Source organism: Mauremys reevesii, linkage group 20 (genome assembly GCF_016161935.1).
Source record: "Mauremys reevesii isolate NIE-2019 linkage group 20, ASM1616193v1, whole genome shotgun sequence".
Taxonomy (NCBI): domain Eukaryota; kingdom Metazoa; phylum Chordata; order Testudines; family Geoemydidae; genus Mauremys; species Mauremys reevesii.
This window is the reverse complement of record NC_052642.1, coordinates 14,182,381-14,208,018: the sequence shown is the minus strand read 5'-3', so window position 1 is coordinate 14,208,018 and position 25,638 is coordinate 14,182,381. Positions and strand designations below refer to the sequence as shown.

The 25,638-nt window shown below is 41.5% G+C and overlaps 1 protein-coding gene and 1 long non-coding RNA gene across 5 annotated transcripts in view; one reads left to right on the top strand and one right to left on the bottom strand.

The window, feature by feature from the left end:
• Positions 1–25,638, bottom strand: part of LOC120387569 — an 84,263-nt gene that overhangs the window by 22,923 nt on the left and 35,702 nt on the right. For both annotated transcript variants that reach the window (XR_005590226.1, XR_005590227.1), the window contains exon 3: positions 2,198–2,313. This is a non-coding gene — a long non-coding RNA (uncharacterized LOC120387569). The remainder of the gene's footprint in view (positions 1–2,197; positions 2,314–25,638) is intronic.
• Positions 1–25,638, top strand: part of WSCD1 (WSC domain containing 1) — a 51,285-nt gene that overhangs the window by 9,447 nt on the left and 16,200 nt on the right. For all 3 annotated transcript variants that reach the window (XM_039508496.1, XM_039508494.1, XM_039508495.1), the window contains exons 2-5: positions 4,283–4,992; positions 9,751–9,865; positions 12,197–12,381; positions 22,708–22,829. In XM_039508496.1, the coding sequence (XP_039364430.1) occupies positions 4,566–4,992; positions 9,751–9,865; positions 12,197–12,381; positions 22,708–22,829 (849 nt within the window). In that variant the 5' untranslated portion in view covers positions 4,283–4,565. The remainder of the gene's footprint in view (positions 1–4,282; positions 4,993–9,750; positions 9,866–12,196; positions 12,382–22,707; positions 22,830–25,638) is intronic.

The window sequence follows — 25,638 nt, the reverse complement described above, 5'->3', positions numbered from 1 at the left end:
TAACCTTTCAGAGTCACTGGTATTTAGCACTAATCTCTGCAAGTTCTGTCTTCCGTGACATCCATATAATGGATAAAGCTTCTGAGGTTGGGAATAGGTGTTTTTTTTCCCCTCTGCCCCATAAACAGAAGTGTGAATACCCATGTGTAGATAGATAGGGCATTGAATGGGGAATTGGGAGACCTGGATTCTGCTCCTGGCTCTGCCACTGCCCTGTGGCCCTAGCAAATCATGTCAGCCCAGATCCACAAAAGGTACGTAAGCACCTAATTACCACTTGGGATCTGGACCTGCCCACTTTGTGCCTCAGTTTTCCCATCTGTAAAATTGGTCCTTTGTAAAGCACTTTGAAGTCTTTGAATGAAAAGTGGTAGAGAAGAACTACCTCTTGTAAACTAAGTATTGTGCTTGTCAGAGATGTGTGTTTTACTTCTTTTCCACCCGGCAATGCATTTTATTCAGATTCTCTGAACATATTCCAGGACCTTGTTTTTAACCATTTTTTCTAATGATTACTGGATCTCTTTCCAAGTATCAAACAAAACCTTGAAATAAAAAAATGGGCAAAAGTATTGTGAATATATATAAAAAAATCTATATAGTCATGTCTGAGTGCTAAGAAAAAATATAAAAACATTTGACTGTATATGGATGCAATAATTATTGCCTTAATAAAGAGATCATAGTATTGAATGTTATAGCATATTAATAACTGCAGCTCTGAGAAGCTACATTATGAACAGGCTTCGAAGGATTAGTTTTATCAGTAAATGTTGGTAAACATCAATTTTGATGTACACTCAAAAAAGATGAAAAATATTTCCATCAATAATAATAAAAATGTACAGATGTGTAAAATAAAAAAATGTGGGTTGAGATCTTAGAGTTTAAGGATATTTACTTGGTATAATTTGATATGTGATGTTGACAATTTGTAATTTAACAGTTATAAAGCTTTAACTTTTTGAATCTCAACATCTATTGTCATTAAAAAAATTATCTGAGCCTCCCTTGTCTTGTCGCTCACAATTTCCTACAACTGTGAACATTTAAATAAATAAAAATAGAAAAAATGCTTAATATTAATTCTGCCAAACCTTATTATGAATAGACTTAGACTTTAACGCCAGAAGGAACCATCATGATTATCTAATCTGACTTTCTACACATCACAGGCCATCACCTACTCCTGTAATGGGCCATGACCTCTGGCTGAGTTACTGAAGTCCTCAAATCTTGATTTAAAGACTTCAGGTTTTCAGAGAATTCATCATTTACTCTAGTTCAAACAAGCCAATGACCCAAACCCCATGCTGCAGAGAAAGGTGAAAAAAAACCCAGGGTCTCTGCCAATCTGACCTGAAGGAAAATTCCATCCCAGCCCCAAATACTGTGTGTGGGGGCAAGTCCCACCAGCCAGACACCAGAGAAAGAATTCTCTGTAATAACTTAACATCCTCTCCATCTAGTGTCCCATTTCCAGCTGTTGGCAATACTTACTAATACCTGTCGCAGGTGGGGCCCCCACTCCGTTGGGAAAGCAAGTCCAGAATATCACTCCTCTCCCGGTCAGAAACCTTTGTCTAATTTCAAGCCTAAAACTTGTTGATGGCCAGTTTATATCTATTTGTTGTTGTGCCAACATTGGTCCTTAACGTAAATAACTCCTCTACCTCCCTGGTCTTTATCCCTTTGATGTATTTAGGATTGCGTTAGCCTTATTCACAGCCGCATCACATTGGCAGCTTCTAGTCATCCTGTGATTGACCGGTACACCCAAGTCTCTGTCCTTCTCTGTCACTTCCAACGAATAACTCCCCAGCTTATAGGAAAAATTGTTAGTCCCTAACTGCACTTTGCACTATTAAATTTCATACCATTCTATTACTTCAGTTTTCTAGGTCATCTAAATCTTCCTGCATGATATTCCGGTCCACCTCTATATTGGCAATACCTCCTAACTTTGTATCAGTCGCTGATTTTTTTGAAAATACACTCCCACTTTTTGTGCCCCCGTCACTATTGAAAATGTTAAATTAGATTGGTCCCAAGACTGATCCCTGAGGATCTCCACCAGTAAACTCCCTCCAGCCTGACAGTTCACCTTTCAGCCTGATTTCTTGTAGTCTCCCTTTTAACAAATGGAAGGGTGAGGTGTGCGATCTGTTCAGAAACTGGCCACAAGGGTGTGCCTTACCTGATTCTTCTATCTGCAAAGCCTTTGTCTTGAATGCAATACACCTCAAAGAGTCGTAATTTCCCCTCGGAATCTTGAATAGTTAACGTGCGCCCAGCTTCCTTTTAAAGTATAGTCTAGTTAGGGAATAACAGAGATGTTGGTAATAGCTGAATATTATGACAAATAGTGAATCAAATGGTTCTTATGTGCTTTTACAGTGTTACTTCAGCATAATTAGAAGAGTAGTAATCTGCAATATGTAATTATTATAAATCTTCTATTAATCTAGCTCTGTATTTATATAACCCCATTATTGTCATTTCTGAGCATCAATGCTGTTGATCAAAGATGTTAAACAATTTAAATATTAAGGGTGAAATCTTCAGCTGGTCTCAATCAGCATTACCAAATGGAGCCATGCTGATTTGCACCACTTGAGGATCTGGCCTTAAATAGTTCATAAAATATGATGCGTCTTTTGGAACACACTGAATCTCTCAAAAGTTTGTCAGCTGAATTATGGATGTGAGCTGCAAAGTTCCACAGTTATTATTGGTGAGAAGATGAGAATTGCTTGTGAAGGTTGACGTTTGAAGAAAATGGAGTGGCTGATATGAACACAGCAAAATCTTACTTTGTACCCCATGTTTCAGATGCTACTCAGCCCCTGTGGGATTAAAAATTGGATACTTTGGTTTTAAATTAGGAGCTCTCTAAATCAGGTCATCAAAAACCTACTCAGCCTGATCTGCAAAGTTAGAATGTATTGACCTTTTCTCCTAAACCCAATCTGCTGTTTAGGAAAAATAGACAAAAAGGGGATTGGACAAAAAGAATGGATGGTCAAATGAACTGTAGTATATTTTTGAATGAGAAATGTTTACCTTTCATTGATTGGTGATTAAGAAGCAAAGAGATTACACAACTAAGCAAAAACAAAATGTTAAAGAGAATTAAGGAGAAATTTTACACGATCATATATATTTTAGCAAGAGGCATATAGAAATATCCTCAGATATTTAATCAGGAACTGCAAAGAGTGGAGGAATGCTATGAAAAGAATGGCAGATGAGTGGACAGCAAGTTTCTTTGTTCTGATGCTGGTTTCGAGAGTGCTCTGAATGCAAGTTAAACTAGAGCCATAATATTTTCTTTTCTGGAAAAACTGCATCTTTTCTTAGTGCTTTCATGGTTCCACAGAGGAGCAATTAACTGGGAACTCAGAGAACATATGGCAAGATGCCCATTTTTATTTGTTCCAGAAGGTTAAAGGTTACCTAGAGCATAAAAGAGCTTTTTCTTGCTTGGACAATCCTGTCACTGTGTAGATCAGCACAACTAACAGCCTGGCAAAGCCCCAAAATAGTCTAGAAATATTTGGAAAACTTTAAAAGAAAATATAAGATTCCATTAATTTAAATCTATATATATATATATATATACATACTCCCCATCCACACCCACTCACACAAAAGGTACATAGAAACATACACTAGATTCAAATTAGTGGAAACTTTAGCTTCCTTTTAAGTTTGGCAAGGCGCACGCACACGCGCACACACACAAAATATATATCTATATTGGAACTATCCTTCCAGCGTAAAGCCTCATTTTATAGTGATTCATGGAGATTAAGAATTATTCTCTTATCCTTTGAGAGCTGATGCCATTTCGTTTTTCTTCACCATACACCCACACTGCTGTTTTTTTTCTGATCTAGATTTGTAGCTTAGCTACTGTAACACTGAAAAGAAAGTATCCAATAATACCTTCCTCTAAAGATGTCTATATTGTGACGGCCTGGTTCCAGTCAGTAACAAAGACTGGAGATGTCAGCTATTTACAAAAGGAAATAAAAGGATTTACTGTTCCAAACTTCCTGAGAATATTCTAATCATACAGGTGTTTCTTGTACATTTCAAGTTAAAATAAAGAAAAATGTAAAATTAGAAATCTGCAGCTGGATCCTTTTTAAATCAATAATTCTACCAGGATTATTGTCTTTATATGTTTAGCTAAAATAAAAGAAGGGGGAAAAGACCTCAACACGGTAAGTGTTTGCTAATGGGATCAGAGCCAACTTTATTTTTCTTAATATTTCAGGTTTCCTCTCCTTCTGGAATCTGATGTTATGAAGTGCAACTGGCCACAGTCATGGAACTGTTCATAAGTTCACCTGAACCAGATCAGCTGCCCAGAAACCGCACAGTTCTATGGATATAAAGCATGATGCCATTGTAGTTGCTGTTGCTACTGAAAAAGACAATTTTTATGGGGGAGGACACATTAAAGTGATGGGATGAACTTATGGGAGGAACTAATACAATTTCAAATGGTGATTCAGGGGCCGTACTGAAGGCGTGAAGGGCCCAGTTTCAGTAAGGGTATGGCCAAACCTTTTTTCAGACTACAGAAATTTCTTCGGCGGACCCAGTTTCTGCTCTTCTTTCTCACAGCAGCTTACCTAATGGCTGGCAGCCTTCTCCTATTACAGCGATCCCGCTTGGTTATCCAACAAGGCACACGCGGGACCTCGAATATTCAGGTCTCACCAGTTTCAGACATGGTGATAGGAGTTGGAATCCTAGATACCAGAGCAATGCAAAACCCTCGTTTGAGTTCTAAGCTTCTGGTGGACATGGATGTGCTCCATGATCCAACATCAGATCAGAGGTATGGGCCACGGTGGCTAATGTCCCGGAACTCAGAACTGAGACAGTTACGAAGAAGATGGTTTCACAGGTTCATTAATGAACAAGAACCCATGCAAGCAATGGGATCTAAGGTGATGCAACATACAGGCGAAAACAAAGGTAAGGGCTTTTCCCAACTTCCATTTTCTGTCATGTAAGACTTTGTTTCAGACAAAGTTTGATACCTTTCATAAGCACATTATGTTCACTTCATCCAGATTCCCTAGGATTTGTACTTTGATGCTGCACATTTTTATACCCCATATAGTTCTGATGGGTTTCAAGGTGCCGTCTGAAATAAACCTGATTTGCTGGCTTTGATAAATGCCCACATGCCCCATGCTTAAAGTCTGGACAGCAGAAGAAACTATCAAGATGGTAGCTCTGATTCTCCTCTCGCTCATGACAGCTGTACGCTGTTCTAGCTCTTTTCACTTCAATTTAGCTGTTGCTGATTAGGTCTGGTGCATGTGAAGAGAGGGTGAGACTGACTGGAGACGTGAGAAAGGGTGGCTTAGAGTGCAGAGTGCTAGCTTAGTAGTTGGGAGATACTGGTTTATTTCCCAGCTCCACCATAGACTTCCTGTGTGACCTTCAGCAAGCTACGTAGTGCCTCAGATCCCCATTTTACAGATTGGGAAATCAGAGGGGTGCTGTGAGGATAAGTACATTAAAGATTGTGAGGTGCTCAAATACTACGGAAACGGAGGCCATGGAAGTACCAAAGATACATAAGTATCTAGGGTTTGCCACCTACGCTCAACAAGGATTTGACTTACTAGCTATCCAAATGCTATGCTTGAGCAGTTGTGGGGTGGACACACCAGCTAAACATATGAACAAGCCCACATGCTATCAGTATGAAGCCGAGAATGGAGGTATATACAAATAAAACAGCCGCTTTAAGGTGGTGAGACATTTTATTAAAAGGAAATCACTGTGTGAGGTTGAAACTTCAGCAGGTATTATAATCACTAAGTATTTCATTATATCTTGGAAGAGATCCATAATGAAATAAAGACTGAGTAAGTTTACTAGGAGAGGGGAAAAACAGCACACTCTATACATGGAAAGTTTAATTGATAGTAATTTCCAAAGGCTTGTTAACAATGCTGTTATTAATATTGTCACTTCATGTTCATTTGAATATTCAAATGATGCATATTCAAATGTGCATAATCCAGTGAGATGCAGCAATAAATAATCTCTTGGCTCCTTTTCAGTTAGCAATTATAACATCAGCAAGGCACTAGATTAATGGCTGGTACTGGCATCAGCATTAACTACGTTTATGGATATTTTGAACATTAATGTATTTTAATGTAATAATTTGAAGAGCTCATAGTTCAATAAGGCCAAGATTTACAAAGGGTCGTAAGGGTAAAATTTTCAAAAGCTCCTAAATCCCATTTTCAAAAGTGACTTAGAGCCAGATTTTCAAAGCTATTTTGGTCCTGAAAGAGTGAGATTCTCAGGTCATAGAAGGATTTTCAAAGGCTGTGGGAGTTATCAGTTATAAATCAATGGGAGTTAGGCACATAACCTACTTAAGTGCTTTTGAAAGTCATGCTGGGCACTGAGCTGCATCTTTAGGCATCTAAATACCTTTAGAAATCTGGCCTTTAGACCCTTTGAAAATTTTACCCTAAGGAAATAAGGCACCCAGGACAAGATCCTCAAAAGGATGGGCCTAACACCCAGATCTGGGTCGGAGTGCCTACTGAGATATGGGCCAAACTCACTTAAGCACCTTTAAAAGTCCCAGTCTGACTTTCTTGAGCAAGAGTTTGGCCATTTAGATTGTAAAGACACCTTGGTGTAAAATTACTGTCAATACAATACACCTGGATCATTTAAAAAAAATAATTTTCTGAGGGGGAAATTTTACCCTGGTGCAGAGAACCAGCAAAAGGTCTGCTTTCCTACTAAGATCATCACAGCATCTGTGATGCTCCTACAGGATACAGCCTCAAAGGATACCGTCTACAACTTTGATAGGGCTGGAAAAAATTTTGATTTAAAAGGGAAAGGCAGTGTCTTGTTGTGTGTAGGACGCCAGATGTGGTTCTAGTCCCAAAAGGGGTCAGCAACATTTTTGACCAAACTTGTTTTGGTTTTGGCAAAAATATATAGATTCATATAGAATATGTATAATTGTTTATGTCAAAACTCCACCCCCAATAAATCCTTCTACAAAATCAAAACATTTTGTTCTGACATTTTCAAAACAAAATGTGCATTTGGTTTTTTATTCATTATTTATTTTTATTTTATTGTTTCCAAGTTTGTTTTATTTTTTAAAAAGTTTTTTTTGAAGAGCTCAAAATCAAAACAAAACATTCTGTTTGACTCAAAACCTTTTTTCCTCCCCAATTTGACAGAAATTTTGAAAAATTTCAGATCTGGGTCAACTCAGCAATGTCCCCCTGACCCTCCATTTTTGTGGAATTGACAGGTAACTCAATCAAAAATCAGTTATTCACGCAGCTGTAATTTACAGCTTTGCCAACTGACTTGCTGCATGACTTTGGGCAAGTTTGACCTCTATTTCCCCCTACCATCCTTAACTTTCTTGTCTATTAGGATTCTAAGCTCTTCAGGGCAGAGAATGTCTCTTCCAGGTATTTGTACAGCACCACGCACAATGTGTCTCCCAAGTATTACTTCTAATACAAATAATAATACATGGTGTGTTGCTGTGCAGTAGAAGATATTTCCGGCTAATAATAATGCATATTTCTAGGATGATTTAGAAGAGCTCATATGGCTTCATCAGAAATTATCATCCCATTACATGTTATTCACTATTTGACAGACATTATCACTGAAACACCATTGCATTCTAAGGTCATGTGGTCTGAGTGATGACAAAGATTAAGGCAGATATTGATAAGTAGATAAGAGAATTATAGGAGTCAACAGTGATGGAAATTACTCATGGGGGCTAGAACCAGGTATAATTTACATTAACTTAGATTCTCTTATGCTATCTCTGAGTTTGACAAGAACCCATGTTACATTTTCAGTGGCAACTGGGTGGAATCAAGCCCCTGAAATCAAAAGGCCCCACTGAAATATAAAAAATTCTTATTCCAGGTACATAACTCACATCTCATTAACAGCTTTTTGTAGGTGTATATTCACAGCTTGCGAATTTTCTAATTGCATGTTTGCAAATTACCAATGTGCAGTTCTTTGAAACTACTGTGCTGTTTGTGCCATTGAAATGTTGGATTTATTTTATCAGCTCTGAATTCTCCATTAGAATGTGGAGCAGCTTTTTTCCCCCTTGTAGTTTGATTTATTACTCTTCAGTATGGTTTTTATCAATTCTAATCTTATTTTCCCTTCCTGTCTATGGATCACATGATACTTGCATCCTCTAATATTCCTATTTTAATAGGAATCAAATTTCAGAATCAAATTTCCTCTCATTCTTTATACCCGAATGACTCCATATACCTGAATCACTCCACTGTACATTATAAAGCATCTCCATATTTCTTCTGGTGGGGAATTCTTTTAAGTATATCACAGGCTACACAAGTTTTTCATGTAGTCTGTTATTGAAATAAAAAAGACAAGATGTTTAATATAGGAGGCAGGCTGAAATATTTTGCTTTCCAACTCTAAGTAAAGCCAGGTGTATTTCAAAGGTCTCAGTAATAGCGATGGGAGAGGAGGTGGGGTTCAACAGGATAGACAGACAGAGAGCTCCATAGCTAAGGCTAAAGTTACCTTTCCACTGCAGACCCAGTTTTCAATACAGCCCTACCTATTTCAAAAAGAACCAGCTTCCTGAAACTTCTTACACCTCATTTCATTCCAGGGTAGAGCTTTTCAGGGAAGTTTTTGAACAATCCCAAAGGTTTTTCCAAGTCATGGTATTTGTAAAAATATACTTTCCCTTCACTCTGAACATTTTTCCTAACTCATTTTGTTGGCTTATCATGCGCCATATCTTGACCAATTGCTGCAGCTGCTCTGAGCGGGTCTGCTGGCCCCAAGCTGCTACAGAACTAGCTTAGCTGGCTAAGGGGAATCCCAGGGTGGCATAAGGGCCAGTATGGCCAACACTATTGCCCTAAATAGGTGAGCTAGCTATAGAAAGAAGGGCATGGCTGAAGCGCTGTTGCACTTGGTGACTGCTACAGTAGCTTCTGGCTGGTGGGGGCTGTTACAGCCAGGTGCAAGTTAAATGCTGCCATAACTCGTGCTGGGGGCTTAACTTGGCCCTGGCCTGGCCCCAGGAGGGATGCAGAATAGGCTGCATGGAAGAGGATGTAGGGTACTGGGAACTTAGACGGGGCAGGGGACAGAAGATGTGGAGGTGTGGTGAGGACTCAAGACAGGATGACCTAGAATGGTGGATCAGGGATGGTGACCAGGGTGGGGCCACAATAGGTAGATGGAGGGCTCTGTTGCCATGGGTGATGGACAGAAGGAACTACTGAAGCGAGTAAATGAGTGTGCAAGGATCTAGGAAAAACATAAGGATCTTATATTTTAAAATAACTTTTGTGGATAAGTTTCCTTTTCCCCTACATTTCCCTCACCTGTCCACTCCCCACATACCCTACCAGATATAACCCCACCAGCATTCACAGCTATCCTTTTGCCTTTCTGTGGTGGGCCTCATCCTTACTTTGCCCCCCTCTCACCCTCAACCTTAACTTCACCCCCTAATAACAAAAAGATTTCTTAGAAGAGTTGAATGTCAACACGACTAGTCTATGTATCAGCCCAGGCTACCAAACATATTGCTACAACTTTAGCAAATAGCAAAGTGCCATGTATAATGAAGGACCTTGAATTTGCAGTTGAATGTTCCAGGATGTAAGATTATCTCTAACTATTGTGCTATTTCATGTACTTTAGGCACTTATGTTGGATGCTTCAGTGATGATTCCAGGGAGAAGACATTGAAGGGAGCTGTGTTTTATGACTTGAGAAAAATGACAGTATCTCATTGTCAAGAAGCTTGTGCTGAGAGGTAAAGAGAGATTTTTACTGCACTTTTCACTGTTCTCCGATAACAAAGGGAATTTAGAACTGAGTTCACAATGTGGAAGAACGTGCATATATTAAAGAGAAGACAAACCGTTTTGAAAACAGTGTTTACCTCATGCCTCCAAACATAAGGTTGCTTGGCAACACTGCAAAAAGGGGACTCTTTCACCCCTGCCTAACCACAGAAACAAAGCCATTTTGGGGTCAGTGTCCTTCCCCGGAATTACTGCTTGGCTACATGGAAATGAACAGAGAGTGCAGGAAATGTTCGCTGGCCCAGTTTGTGGTCTGAACTGTAACATGACCTACACACTTGCACATGGGGAATAAGAGGGGGTAAGAACCGGTCAGAATGTTGGCTCTGCCCCCAGGCTCACTGGCCACATTAGCTGAGCCAGCATGTGAATCGGTGGTAAGAACTGATGGCAGGTATAGGCCTGCATTTCTCCACCAGTCTCTCTGCTCCCAGGGGCAAGAGGAAGCAGAAGAAGAATGGAGACTCAGAGGTGTGTCTCAGGCACACTGCTTCCTCAGCTACATCATCTTAGTACATCCTACATCATCATCATCATCCTTACGTGCTACCCATTGTTCAGGGCAATGCTTAAAATCACTGTGTAACCAAGAGAGACTCACTCTTGGGATATGCTAATTCCTCTAGCTGTAGTGCTTCAGGTTAGCAGGGCCTAGCAGAGCCTCCTTATGAAAACTGGCGAGACACTTTATGATTCAGGACAGCTTGAAGTATTGGAAGGGTTGATCTTGCTCAGGATTTAACTTGGTGCACAGGGGAATTATACTCCAGAGCAGATGCTCATATTGGACTCAGGACACACGGAAAGGAATGGTTATTATCCCCATTTTACAGATGGAGAATTGAGGCACAGGGAGATTAAATGACTTGCCTGAAGCCCTACAGACAATGTGCTGGGAACTGAACCCAGATCCCCTGAGTCCCAGTCCAGTGTGTCAACCACAAAACCATCCTTCTTCAAAGCTTGTTTAGTATTAATTTTTAGTAACGATGATTGTGATTACAAGTATTAAATGACATTAGGTTACATTCAGACTGGAGAGGAGCTGAAGAGGCAGATACAATAAATAATACTGAAAGTAATAATACAGCTCTGCTTGAACAGCAATAGGGAATTAGCCATTAACTCTTACCCCACCAAAAATAAACATAAGTGGGAATCCCTTTACAAGCAGTTTATTGATTCTTGTTTGAAATATATTTAAGAATAATGAGCCAGACCCTCAGCTGATGTTAATCAGCATAGCTCCAGATCTCACCCTGCGTTCTCACAGCTGTGTGTGTGTGTTTGTCTTGGTGTCGGCAAGAAACTCAGAGAGAGAGAGAGTTCACCTTAAGAGAGAAAGGCTTTCTATTTGTATGCCATCATTTTGTACTGACAGTTAAACTACATCCATGCAAATGTTAACTTCCTTACACCAAGCCATATGTCAAAATTTTTAACAGACACCTCCACAATCAGAGCGGATTGCCCTTTCATACTTATTTTTGGGTTTTCTTATTTTATATAGCAACTGTTCACTGAAGCACACTTTTATACCTTGAAGGAGAAAAGGAAGCCTTTAATCTAAAATTGAAGTAATAGCCAGTTCTTTATTTTGACCATTTGAAAGTTCCTTAACTGGATCAAAATTGGCTCCTTTTAAAGGCTAGTCAAGATAGCTTCAGAAATGGACTTTTCTTCTGTGCTGCTCTAAATGGTCAAATACTTTACAAAAAAGAGCTAAAATATTTTGCTTGGACCAGGACACATCTGACATTCTAAACAGGCTCAGGCCTGAGCAGTACTTGGATCAGAAACCTCCAACAAACACTCTTGTTTCAAGAAATGGTGCTGTGATTCCACAGGAGACACTACTGAACCAGTACCCAGCATAGTCTTAAGAGCACTGTGCTGTTGGGCTGTCATTTGGATAAGACATGAAAATAAAGTCCTGGGAAAATATCACTATTAATATTTCCTTAGCACTTCTTTCAAAAGCAGGGGTATTAAAACTGAGTGCACTGGGCAAACTGCCATGGGGATCTTTATATTCCGCCTAACAAAATTCCCTGTTTGCTTTCAACTGGATATGTTATTCTGCACTTCTGGCCAATCACTGTCGTGCCGTGTTGTTATTCACCTTTTTAACAGTTGCTGCCTTGTTCCCCAGAGTTGGCTACATTTCTTGTGGTGGTCAGGGGCATGTGTATAGAAGTTTCCCAAGTTTGCCAACTGCACAGAGAAACTTTGGCATGAAAGGGTCCAGCTGTATTCAAGGTATTGTTTTCTTCCTACAGGGCTTATACCTACGCTGGCTTAGAGTATGGGGCAGAATGTTACTGTGGGAACAAGCTCCCAGTAACTATTGCAAAGCAAGAAGAGTGCAACAATGAATGTAAAGGAGAGAAAGGTTCCATCTGCGGTGGGGTGAATAGGCTGTCTGTCTACAGGGTGGAGGAGCTGCGGGCAGGGGCCAAACGACGTAAGTAATGTAAAGCTATTTGATGAGATTTTCTCCCAACAGGGACAGGGCATTCAGCATGCTGTCCTGAGTAAGGTTCATCCCGCAAACAGGGAGCTTCAGACATCAGTGGGGGGGAAAAGTATCATTCCACCCTCCAGAGAATCCTTCAATGGGGTTTGAAACATGGAAAGTGACAGCTGACATTGCAAAGATGCTTCTAAGGGCATGAGCCCATATCTCCAAAGTTACTTAGGCAACTAATTCCCGTTGATTTCAATAAGAGTGAGGTGCCTAAGACTTTGAGAAGCTGGACCATGATGTCCACTTATGGCTGGGGCAAGTATCCAGCTCAGCTTGGATGGTCGTTCAACTCCTTATTTAGGAGGAGTGTGAAGCATCTGACTCAGTTGCATCAGAGTTGCTACATAAAGAGTTTGAGTAACCATGGGAACCAGTAAAATATAGAGTATTACGACTGTCACCTCAACAAGAGGTTATCTGCAAAAAAAATCTGTCTTGCATTCATTATCACAGGGCAAAATGCAAGTGTATTAGAAATTTAGGAAACCTATTTCTTCTGCCATTCGCTTAAGAGAATGCATGTACCATTCTTGCCCCAAACTTTCTCTTAAACAAAATCAATACGTTTCTGTTTCCAGTGGTAGAGGAATATACCTCTGTCTCTCCTAGATGAGAGCTGGTAATGATATGACACAAAGATTTGCTAGTTCCTACAGGACACCTATTCTCCTAATAGCTGGGGTTTGTGGGGAATTGTGACTAATTTTGAGTTTTGCCAATTCTTGTTTGCCATTCAGTTAGGATTTATCATGGGAAATAAAATAGATAAACCTTCAGACCAACACAAACCACATAAATATCTAAGCAGCTGAGCAGTCTTTACTTTTACAAACCTTCTGATTTCTTAATGTTATTATTTGCTGAGAACAAAACAACGAAGACCTCAGGTTGCATCAGCATATATGGTGAAAGAAGAGTCAAGATTTGTACAATAATGCCAACTGCTACACATTAATTATAGATCACAGGTACACAGACCTAAATTGCTAATGTCAGGCCGACAGGTACACTGGCAAGTTTCCAGGATTTGCATCACTGTTTAATTCTGAAGGTAGGGTGTGTGTGTGTGTGTGTGTGTGTGTGTGTGTGTGTGTGTGTGTGTGTGTGTGTGTGTGTGTGTGTGTGTGTGTGTGTGTGTGTGTGTGTGTGTGTGTGTGTGTGTGTAAGAGCCAGATTGTGATGCCTTTGCTCACCTAGATTAAGATTTTACTCTTTGAATGGTCCCATTGAAATCAGCAAGACTACTGGCCAAGTAAGATACTAATCAAGGTAAATAGGGATAGCAGAATATAGTCCTGGAAGCTATGTAGAATGAAGTGATCTATGGAATATAATCCACAAAGCAGATACGGTGTATGCTATTGCTGCTTCTGCCTGCTTTCCCACTATTTTGCCTCTAACCTGGTCCAAAGAGTCAGTGGTAGAGCAGGTCCAAATTTTTCCAGTGGAACAGTTTTCTCATCAGATAATGCTGGTTTGACAGAATCAAAACACAGGAATGTGTCTATTGTATCTAAACTTTCCATGGAAACCAGGCAGGCAGGCCAGCCTCCTTAGTTTCTCAACAGCCTGCAAATCAGCCCACGAGGTGGTGGACAGCTGCAATGCTGAGGTCCCCAGGCTCCCCAGCAGCCAACCCGATGGATTTTCTGGATTCCTAGCCTCTGTGGGCCACCTGACTCCCTAGAAGCCCAGCTGATGGGCTCCCAAAGGTATGTCTCCACTGCACACTAAGCCGGGGTCTGTGAGACCTGAGCTTGTGGACGTGCGCTTGAGCATCCACACCACAGTGTAAACTTGGGTTTTAAATTGCTGGACCTGGGTCTTACAGCCACGCTTATGTGTCCATGACTCAGGTGTGCTGCTTGAGCTGCATCCACACTGCAAAATGAGTGGGGCTTGGACCTGAGTCATAGCAAGACTTGAGCTCTGATCCTCCACCCTAGCAGGATCCTAGGACCTGGGTCTTCAGTGCTTGCCGACCCAAGTAAGACTGATGTGTGTGTAGATGGAAGGGGGATTTGGGGTCAAAGCTGAGTCAGAGCCTGGGCTTAGTGCACAGTGTAGATGTACCCCAAGGCTCTCTAGGTTGCCCGGCTCCCAAGCAGCACAGCTGGCTCCCAGGGCGCCAGTTTGCCAGCCTGGAAGTTTTAAAAAAATTCCATTTTGGTTCATACCACTGAAAATTTCATATTTCCAACATTTTATTCTGATTCAGAATTAAAAAGAATTATGCAAATGTGAATTTTGTCCACTGGGTGGAAGTTAATCATTATCAAGAGAAATATTTGCACCAACCCTGTCAAACCAAGGTACCTAAACTTAGATGCTTTAAACTTAAAGGAACATAATAAACTAGTTACTGATTAATTGCAAGACTGATCCATCCACCGTTGACAAAGGCAGCAGGAAAGTTGGTCTGTTCCTTCTTTCAGTAAAAAAATACTTTACTAGAATCCACTTCTTTTCAATGTTGACTTTTCTTTCTGATGGCCAGCTGGGGATCACTTCAGTGGGATTTTTATCAGCATTTATTAGTAGTCAGGGCCAGTGAAATTCACTTATTTGCAGAAGTCTATGCATCCCTTAAGGCCTCAGAATAAGGCTAGTGTGATTTAAGGGAGACATAGGCCATCTGATGGCCCTCTGCACTTAGATGAATATTATATAGTATGAGCAATATCATATGCCTCTTATGCTGGAGAAATTCCTATCTGTGAAGTTAGAACTATATCCTGGCCTCTCTGTGCCATTTAGGAAGGAGAGTCTCTGTCCTGCAGTGTAGCTGTAATCCATGAGGTGATCATGGCTCCTGTCTTTGTGAGGGTGTTTGGTGAAAATGGAAGCACTGGCATGACGCTCTGGGTGCTCAGAGGACAGACTGTAGAGCCTACGCTGGGATGCTGGAAGGCATGGGCCAGGGCTCTGAAGCGGCACTGAGCAGTCTCTCTCAGATGGTTCTTGCTCACAAGCTCAGGGTCTAATTGATCGCCATTTCAATAGATCCCTTCATTCTACAGAGCTTCCAGGGCTATGTTCTGCTATCCTTATTTACCTTGATTAGTATCTTACTTGCCCAATAGTCTTGCTGACTTCAGTGGGTCTGTTCAAAGAATAAGGTATTACTCAAGGTGTGCAAGGGGGTCAGGAAGGAATCTGAGGGGTCATGAAGGAATTTTCCCCCAGGTCATATTGGCAGTGATCTTGGGGGAAGTTTGCCTTCCTCTGCAGTAGGGGTGTGGGTCACTTGTCAGGCGTTTCCGTGTGTATCTCACCTAATCATTTCACTGTCAAATACTGACGCAGCTCAGTCCCTCCTGTTCTCTGCCTGTGGTACCTAATAGTTTAGTCTTCTGCTGGCTATTATGTTCTGATCTCATTTTAGTTGCTGGGATTAGTGTGAGGGGTGGTGCTGGTGGCCTGCAATATGCGGGAGATTATGATCTAGTGGTCCCTTCTGGCCTTAAACTCTATGACTCTAAGTTACAAGCTGGGTCTCAGAATTTATTAATCAGTCAAAAGAATGAGCACAAACAAGTGAGGCTCTCTGTGGTTTGGGATCACCACTCTTCTTCCCACTCATTTTGTTTGGGGCAAGGCCTTCGGAACAATAGAGGAATGTGAATGCCTTTTGCATGGATCTTATATAAAAACAGAGTACATATCAGGCTGGGGCGGGGAGGGAGGCTTGAAGGGGCTTCCACCCATCTCTTGTGCTCCTTTGCAAGGCCTCCTGGGATCAGGGAGTGCAGCAACTGACATCTTGACTGAGTCAGGGCCCTCCAGAGCAAAAACCAGCAGTCTCTACAGCTTTAAAGCTTTATTCCTCGAGCTGAGAGCTGTAACAGACTCACATCCTCTGTAGATTGGGCACAATGGGAGATGCATAAGACACACACGGAACCAGTGGTAAACAATAGCCCCGGCTGGAGCAATGTACTTTGGCCCTGTTACCACTCTGCAGCTACAGTTAAACACAATAGAGCCCATCATTTACATCAGGGCAGAATTTGGCCATCTATTTATAGATTTCTCCCTTGCAAATCAGGCAGACTAAGACAGAACAATGCAATATGCTTAAATTATTATCTGTTGGCTGTGCACAGAGCCTGCTGCTCTCCAGTCCCTTGAGAATGTAGGTGTAGGCTGCTGGAGCTCTGGTCCAGATCAGATTTGATAGGATTTGCCATAGGTTCATAAAACTTTTGTTTCGTGAATCAAATATTAATGTGGGAAGCAATGAGTCTTTCAAGAGCATCATGGGCAGCAGGGAATCTTCTATGTGGGTTTTTTTTTTTTTTTTTTGGTGCTGTGTTGTTTTTAACAGTCTGATCCTATGGAGAGTTCTTTCTCCCCACAGCTTGTTATTTTGTTTGCACGTTTTTTGATAGGACAAGGCCTTTCTGCAATGTAGCTGGTGCTATATCCTCTGTTAAAGTTACAGTTCATCTTTAAGGGTATCACTGGTTAGAGGAACAAAGAACTATGGCAGAGGACCACACAGCTCAGAGTGGGGGTTGCTGAGATGCTTTCTTGGGATGTCTGGAAATGTAAGTCACCCTGTTACCCTTCTGCCTCAGCATAAGAGGGAGCTGGTGCTAGATTGTGTGGCAGCCCCTACTCGGCCAAGCAAACTCCTTAGGACTCCACCAGTCCTAACTTTGGCTTGCAGGTCAACCCTTGGTGTACTTCTGCTCCCAAACACTCCAGAAGCATCTCCCTGCAGCATCCAGCCCGTCACTGGTTACGCACAGAAATGATCAAATCCACTGCCTCCAAAGAGACAGAATATATACACCAGCTTGCTGGCTCAGCTAAGGAGCCATATCTCACTTGACTGTAACAGCACCGAGATGAATTTATCATAAAATAAGAATATGTGTAGTAACAGATTTAAGTGATAATAGAAACAGAAAATGGCTACAAATAAAACAAAAGTACAGTCACACTTCCTCATGACTAAAACTTAAGTCAACAGGCTACAATCCTTGACTCAGATAAGTTTCAATGTCACCACCCCACAGGGCTGGGTACCCACCATTCATGCAATGCAGGGAGCTCTAACCTTTCTGTTCCCTCAGTAATGGATAACAAAAGGGTTCTTTCCCCTTCTTATTATTGTACTGTGTACCTTTGAGATGTATTCTTCTGACGCATATCTCCAGATAGTCTCCCTTGCTGTTAGTTCTCGTAAGAACATAAGAACACATGACACCGATTTTTTAAAAAGGCTCCAGAGGCGATCCTGGCAATTACAGGCCAGTAAGTCTAAATTCAGTACCAGGCAAATTGGTTCAAACTGTAGTAAAGAACAGAATGATCAGATACATAGATTAATGTGCTTTGTTGGGGAAGAGTCAGCACAGCTTTTGTAAAGGGAAATCATGCCTCAACAATCTTTTGGAATATTTTGGGGGTGTCAAACATGTGGGCAAGGGCAGTCCGGGTGATATAGTGTACTTGGACTTTAAGAAAGCCTTTGACAAGTCTCTCACCAAAGGCTCTTATACAAAGTAAGCTGTTGTGAGAAGAGGGAAGGTCCTCTCGTGGATTGGTAACTGGTTAAATGATAGGAAACAAAGGATAGGGAGGGCAAAGGCAGAGCAGGAGCCACATCACAAACTCTATGCCACCAGAAGATCCCTTGCCCTGAGGTGATCCTCCTATGGTTGGCTTTGTTGGTGTTAGACCTATAATCCATCAATGATGTAGTGGAAGGTGGTCGTACCACAGTCCCGAATCGAGGCCAAAGTCTTTCCACCAAAAATTATCAAATGTCCTAATTCAGGCTGTCTCTATTAATGCCTGCGAGTTTTATCCTACATATACCGTGGTAAGGTCTGACAGCACTACTATTTATAGGGAACCGTACTGTGTAATTGAGCAAAAGTCAGGCCGTAAGCACAAGTAACCTCCATTTTGGGGTCTGAAGCAGAGCTGCAATTTCACAGGACAGCCTCATTCCCCTTCACACCTTCCAGCTATGATGTCACCAAAGGTTGGGGACTTGTTGAGGGATGGAAGTTAGTGCAGGACTGGGGAAGTGTTCTTGGTTAGGGGTTCTGTTTAGGGCCATGCAAAAAGAGCTAGAATATCAAAGGGACCTTCTGGAGATAGAGGAGAGGATTGGTGGTGGGGCATGGAAGAGAAGGATGGGATGGGGACGGGGGAGATTCTGGTTGTTTCAGATGGTGGAAAGGAGTAGGAGGATAGGAAGAAGGAAAAGGGAAGAGTGAGAAGAGACACATCAAAATGTGTGGCACAAATCAGATACGTTTCACATCAGCATGTGACCATTCCGATTGTCCTTATCTAAACTAGTAAGCCTTCATAGGTTTGCCCAGTTCTAGCTTATAACATATAGGCTGTTCTTTATAACCAGCTGGTGTGATGCACATTGGCATGCTCTCATAGGGGGAACAGCTCAGGGGCAACCACCATGTCATCTCATTTATACAGTTCTTAGCACAATGAGGCCTCTGCACGCTCTTCTAATATACCTAGTAAAGAATTATACTGCTGCAGTAGATGGAGAAATAGTTCATCTTGAGCTAGTACTTTGAATTGGACTTTTTGGGGGGTCTGGGGGAGGGAAATCATTATGGAATTCCAGCAGTTCCTGTCTTTACCTCTGTCATGCTCTTATCTTGGTCTTTTTTCCCTCTGATGTTCTCCATATATCTTTGCCATCTTCTTCCTACCCCCTCGCCCCCTTCCACCCCACATTTATCTATGCATGATTCTCAGCAGTGCCATGCTATACAGGACTGAAAGCAGGCAATGTGACAGTGATGGTGTGTTCAGATCACATGATAAGATTGTCATCCACTGAGCACTGATACCCTATCTAGCCAAGCAGAGCACATCAAAAGCCACAGATGCAGCTTCCGTACTGGAATAAAATAAATTACTTCTAGGAAACATTAGTCCCAACCCCTCTCAAATAGCACAACTGTAAATTGTCAGAGCTTTGGGGCAGGGTTACATGGCCCAGTTCATTATGAATTGCTTGGAAAATATTCACTTTTGTCTTGGGACAAATGGGGTGCTTATGAAATTGAAGTGAAGACCTGGCCTGGATGAGGGAAGATGCATGTGTATGTATAGAGAGTTCTAGCAAGGGATATGGACTTGATTTGTCTTTAAATGCAGCAAAGAGAACACATGTTGCTGTTGGAGAATTAAAGACACCCACACACACAAATGCTGGACCTGAAGCTCTTCTCTTGCTGGTGTAGGTCAGCAGTAACGTCACTGAACTCTAATATTAGACCCTGCACAAATGTGCGTGAGATCAAAATCTACCATAAGGGTACACTCATCTGTGCAGCAGCCAGACTGTCTCAGGGGCTGATTCAAGGCCGTGGAACGAACTCCTACAGAAATGGAGGACCATCACAAATCTCCACGCCTTCCACCCCAAGTGCAGAGTGTATTTCTTCAACCCAACTTCTCATGTATAAAAACAGAAGTGTGGACATTTAAAAATAAACACTAAAGCTCTACTGCACATGCAGTTCTCCTGGGGCGAGGATAAGAGAGAGAATGAACCACACGACAGATCTTGTTCATGTCACTTAGTGCTCTACAGTGTTCTGAAAACCTATGTAGAATAGAATGGATCAGACCCTTTGCCTCCTGTAATCTTAAGCCTTTCAGGGGAAAATAGCGTGTATCCTGCTCCTGACTGTTTTACTGCGTGTTTTCTTATTCCTGTTGATTATACCTTGGACTCCACTTTTTTTTGGCACACTGAGCATATTTTGTTCCGTCCTGAAATAAAAAGAAAAAAGAAACAAAAACATACTTTTTGCCTGGAAATTTCATAGCTGGCCAGTACCATCTGAACATGCCATTGTCCCATTCTTTTCTAATAAGGGTACGTCTACACTAACCGCCAGATCGGCAGGTAGCGATCGATCTATCAGGGATCGAATTATCGTGTGTAGTCTAGATGCGATAATTCGATCCCCGATCGCTCTCCCGTCAACTGCTGAACTCCAGCTCGGCGAGAGGCGGAAGCAAAGTTGACGGGGGAGCGGCGGTCGTCGATCCCACACCGCGAGGATGCAAAGTAAGTGATTCTAAGTCGATCTAAGATACATTGACTTCAGCTACACTATTCTCATAGCTGAATTTACGTATCTTGGATCGATCCCCCCCCGCAGTGTAGACCAGGTCTAACAGTAGTTAGGCATCCAGATCCTGTAGGTCACTTTGAAAGTCTCAGCATTAAAAAAAAAAAATCATTCAGTTCTGCGAACAGAGTGGTTACCATTGCAAGGTCAGCATTTGGCACCAGATACTGTAGAGTGGTACCTGGGCTAGCATAATGTTTTCTCGTATTTAAAATAGAGAGGTGGCTGAGTGGTACGTGATTCTTTTAAATGGTGATCACTATATGCGGATCATCAAGCTGCTGAGATGCCAACACAACAGTTTAGCTTATCAAAAATAAGATCAAGAGGTGATTATGGTGTAAAGCTACCACGGAGAAATAAGCTCCTGGTGAGATAATACTGGGTACTAAAGGGCTGTTTAATGTAATGGAGAAAGACATATCAAGAACAAAAGGCTGGAAGTTAAAGCCAGACAAATTCACATTGGAAATAAGGAACACAGTTTAAACAGTTCGAGTGATTATCCCCTGATGTGATAGATTCAAATCAAGACTGAATGCTTATGGAAGAGATGCTTTAGTCAGAGAAGTTATTGGGCTCAATACAGGGTAACTGAGTGAAATTCTTTGGCCTGTGCGATACAGGAGGTCAGATCAGATGGTTGAATGATCCCTTCTGGCCTTAAAAATCTATGATTTTATGAACAAAAGATTTTGTGAGAGTGAGATGATACTGGCAGTGTGGCCTCTGCAGATCCCTACTGAGAAACAAACAGATCACCTTAAAAATTGCATCTCAGTGATTGCATCTCTGATTTCTTCCTCCCACTGAGAAAGGTAAAATTTTAGGGTCCCGATACTAGTTGCATATACTCCTTTGTCACTGAGGAGCAACTCCATGGAAATCTGTGGATTTACTCTGAATTCACACTGGCGTAACTGAAATTGAAATCTAGGCCATGTTGCCAGACAGTCATATGCATGTAATCTTGTCAAGGCCCCAAACTACATCTCCTATTAGTTCCATCCAATATTAACTATATTTGCCCATTTACCATGTTTTTTTGGTAGACACACTATTGTCTAGTTGATAGAGCACTGGACTAGGACTCAGCAGACCCGCATTTTATTCCCAGGTCTGTCACTCGAGCTTGAGCAAGTTGTTTCATTTCCCTGTGCCTCAGTTTTCCCATCAGTAAAATGGGAAGAATGATATTTGCCTCCTTTGTAAAGTGCTTTGAGATCTAGGGTTAAAAGTGATGTAAAAAGTAGGTACTGTTGTTATGTGACTGGGTTCGTAAAATATCATGACTTTCCGTAGCATCATCATTCACCTTCTCAAAGAGTAGGAAAGTCAATTGCATGACTAGGCTAGTATATTTCCAGGACAACTTTGCAAAGGGACATTTGTCCTTGTATGGTAAGTGGGACAGAACACTACACTCTAAGTACTAGCAAGACTCAGATCTCAGTTATTCATCTGTAAATCTAGAGTAACTTTACTGATCTCTTTAGTTACTGAGCATTTACACTGGTGCAATGGAGATCAGAATCTGGCCCTCAGGATTTCAGCAAAGAGCATGCATTCTCCCTGAATGACTTGTAAAAACTGAGTTTAGATTTTGAAGGCTGCAGTGAGATCCTCTGATCTGAAAAGAATGCACATGAATGAGAATGGGGGGGATGTCTTCATAACTGAACAGATGTGCAGAAAGGTGGATCCCTGAAGGGGCTTCTGAACTCATTTAAATTCCATTTCTTTTCTGGTGCAGATCATGGGAAACTCTGTAGATTTGTATCAGGGCTTTTAAGCCTTTCAGGGGAAAAATATCTTCAAAAGAAAACTGGGGCTTGCAAACAATAGCAATGCCCTCCACCAGCGGAATTTAATTTAAATTCTTCTCTGCAGCCCTACTTTCAATAGTTAGTACAGGGCTAAAGGGGTGTGTTCCTTTCAGTATAGCAGGACTTGCAATACATTTTCCTAGTGTCTCTCTCTATTTCGCTTATTTCTAAAGTACTCTGAAAATACATATATATGGAGAATTCTTTTTAAAGATTCAAATGAATATTGTCCTTTGTGATAGTGACAGGCTACTATGGATGCTGTTTTCTCAAGAGAAACCTATTTCATATCCCCGCAGGGAGGAATGTTATCTATCGAGGATGTTTTAGAGCTCCAGAAAATTTAACAGTCACCTTTCCAGCCTCTTTGATACAGTCCAATTTGACGGTGGAGATGTGCTCTGAATTTTGCTCCAAGAAAGTAAGAACAGTTCTCATTTCGCTTTTTTCTCTGTATGTGTTAATTTATGAAGTAAATGGAGAAGCTTAGTGTCTTTGGAGCTGTGGATTCAAAAATTAGTTTCCAAAGGACAGATTTCTTCAAAGGAAGCTCACAGTGTCTAATTAGTTATGTGGGGGAGGAGAAATCAGAATTCTGCCACTAAAGATGATGTACAGGGAAACCAATCCTAAGTGACCATCCAGTGGGCCAGCAGAAAGTAACGTGACATACAATATTGACTAACAAGTACAGACCTGAAATGAATGCTAAATAGGACAGATTCTTCCCTTAAGAGATTCACGTTCAGCACCTTGTGCATATTGAATGGAAGAATTATGTCCAGTTGTACCTCCTGCTGCACTGCTTTGTACCTTGTGGGCCTGATTCTGATCTCAGTTATACTACTGTCAATCACCAGTCACATTGCTGAACTCACTGGAATTACAGCAGTATAACAGTCGTGGATGGGCGATCAGTATCAAGCCCTGGGGGCCAGATCCTCCACTGCTGTAAATTTATACCAGCTGAGGATTTTACACACCTTTAAAAAACAAACAACAACAAGTAGTATGAGTGGGGGAGAAATATTATCTGGTAGCATTATATACCAACTTTGCACAGGTGTAAGGGAGTGGGTCCAAAGTGTCCAAAATAATTTGGACGACAATCTGATCATCATTGCTTTGACCTTATTCCCGTTTCACGCCAGCTTTACCCAGAGGTACCTCTATTAGCTACAATGGTGTTACTTCCAGTTTACCTGAATGGGTGGAGTTTAAGTTCCACTTTGATTCTGGGAATGATTCTCCACTCGTTTGCATCTTGTGTGACCATTTTGACAGCTGTCCAAGGTGACTACAAAGGGTCTGATTCTCATTTACACTTAGGGCTTTAAAGTGGATGTAGATTATGTTTATTCCCAATTGAAGGCCACTTTGTACTGCCACAGTGGTGTAACACTTGCGGGGGAGGGTTTGACCTAAGATATGCAGCTTCAGCTATGTGAATAGCGTAGCTGAAGTCAGCGTATCTTAGGTCAATTTACCTGGCCGTGAGGACGGCGGTGAGTCGACCGCTGCTGCTCCCCCATCGACTCCACTTCCGCTTCTCGCCTCGGTGGAGTTCCAGAGTCGACGGCAGAGCGATCGGGAATCGATTTTATCGCATCTACACTAGACGCCATAAATCGATCCCCAATAGACCGATCACCAACTGCCAATCCGGTGAGTAGTGTAGACGTACCCTTAGTTTAAATGAGAATTAGGTTCTACTACTGTTATAATTGAGGTCTTATCTACACCCAGTTTTGTACCAGTATAACTGGTTGGGGTACCGTTTTTTTACTGAAATAACTATATTGGTACAACCTCAAGTGTGGATTCAGTTATACTAGCACAAAGGTTTCTTAAACCACTAGCTCATTCTCCTTTTCATATGAGTCTAAGCTATAAGCACCTTTATACTGATATAATTGTGTCCATACTGCAACCAGGAGGTGTGAATGCAGCATGTGTAGACATGCTAGCTTTGATCTAGGTAGCTCATTACAATAGCAGTGAAGCCATGCAGGACAATCAATTTTTTTTTCAATATCCAAATTTCTTGATCAAGGTATAGTCAAGGTCCAGACTTCATAGAAAGTAACACAAAAACAACAACAACAATAAGTAAATAAAACGATTTTGTGGATCCTGACTGTGTATGCACTTGAGGGATTAACCTGTGCTGCCACAGCTTCACTGCTATTGTTACCAAAGGTACCTAGATCAAAGCTAGCTCAGGTGTACGTATACAATCACACATCTGATTGCAATGTAGACATACCCAAAGGAGGTTGTACTGCCCCTATAATGGCATAGTTAAGGTGATTCCACTTACATGTTTAGATAAACCCTGAGTGGAGAATTCTGACTTAGTAACATCTTACACCCACTTTGCATTGGTGCAAATGACCACACAGTGGCTAATAAAGTTCTGCTACTTATTTATTGGCCTGTAGACTGACATAGAGGTCATAAGAATGTAAGAGTGGCCATACTGGGTCAGACCAAAGGTCTATCTAGCCCAGTATCCTGTCTTCCAACAGTGGCCAGTGCCAGGTGCCCCAGAGGGAATGAACAGAACAAGTAATCATCAAGTGATCCATCCCCTGTCGCCCATTCCCAGCTCCTGGCAAACAGAGGCTAGGGACACCATCCCTGCCCATCCTGGCTAATAGCCATTGATAGACCTATCCCCCATGAATTATTCTAGTTCTTTTTTGAACCCTGTTAGGGTCTTGGCCTTGGCATACATCCTCAATCGACTGGGTTTACATCTGCATAACTCACTCCATTGACTTGAGTAAAGATGAACTGGTGTAATGGAGTGGGGCATTTGGCCCAGGCATTTTCTATTGATAGGCAGTCCTTCTTCCCTGCCCGAGTTGGGTTGTATCTTTGTGCAAAGGAAGAATTGTTTTGTGGTCAGATTTCGCCTAAAGCCAGACGACATGGAGTAAACCAAACATTCAATTAATTTGTCTTCTAGTAACACAAAGTGATTAAAACTATTAAGGCACGAAAAACAAAATCTTCATAATCACTAGGTAGAGTAATTTTAGCAGCTTTTATCCCTTGATGAGGTGTGGGAAGTCTTTTTCCAGTCAACATATCCTTTCTACCACCTCCTCAGTTCAATGTGTTTTGAGAAAATGCCACTGAAGCGTTGTTCTGTGTTAATTAGTTACCACAGTACGTGCACATGCATACACAATACCAATATAGGGAGTGTGTGGGAATAAAGGGTA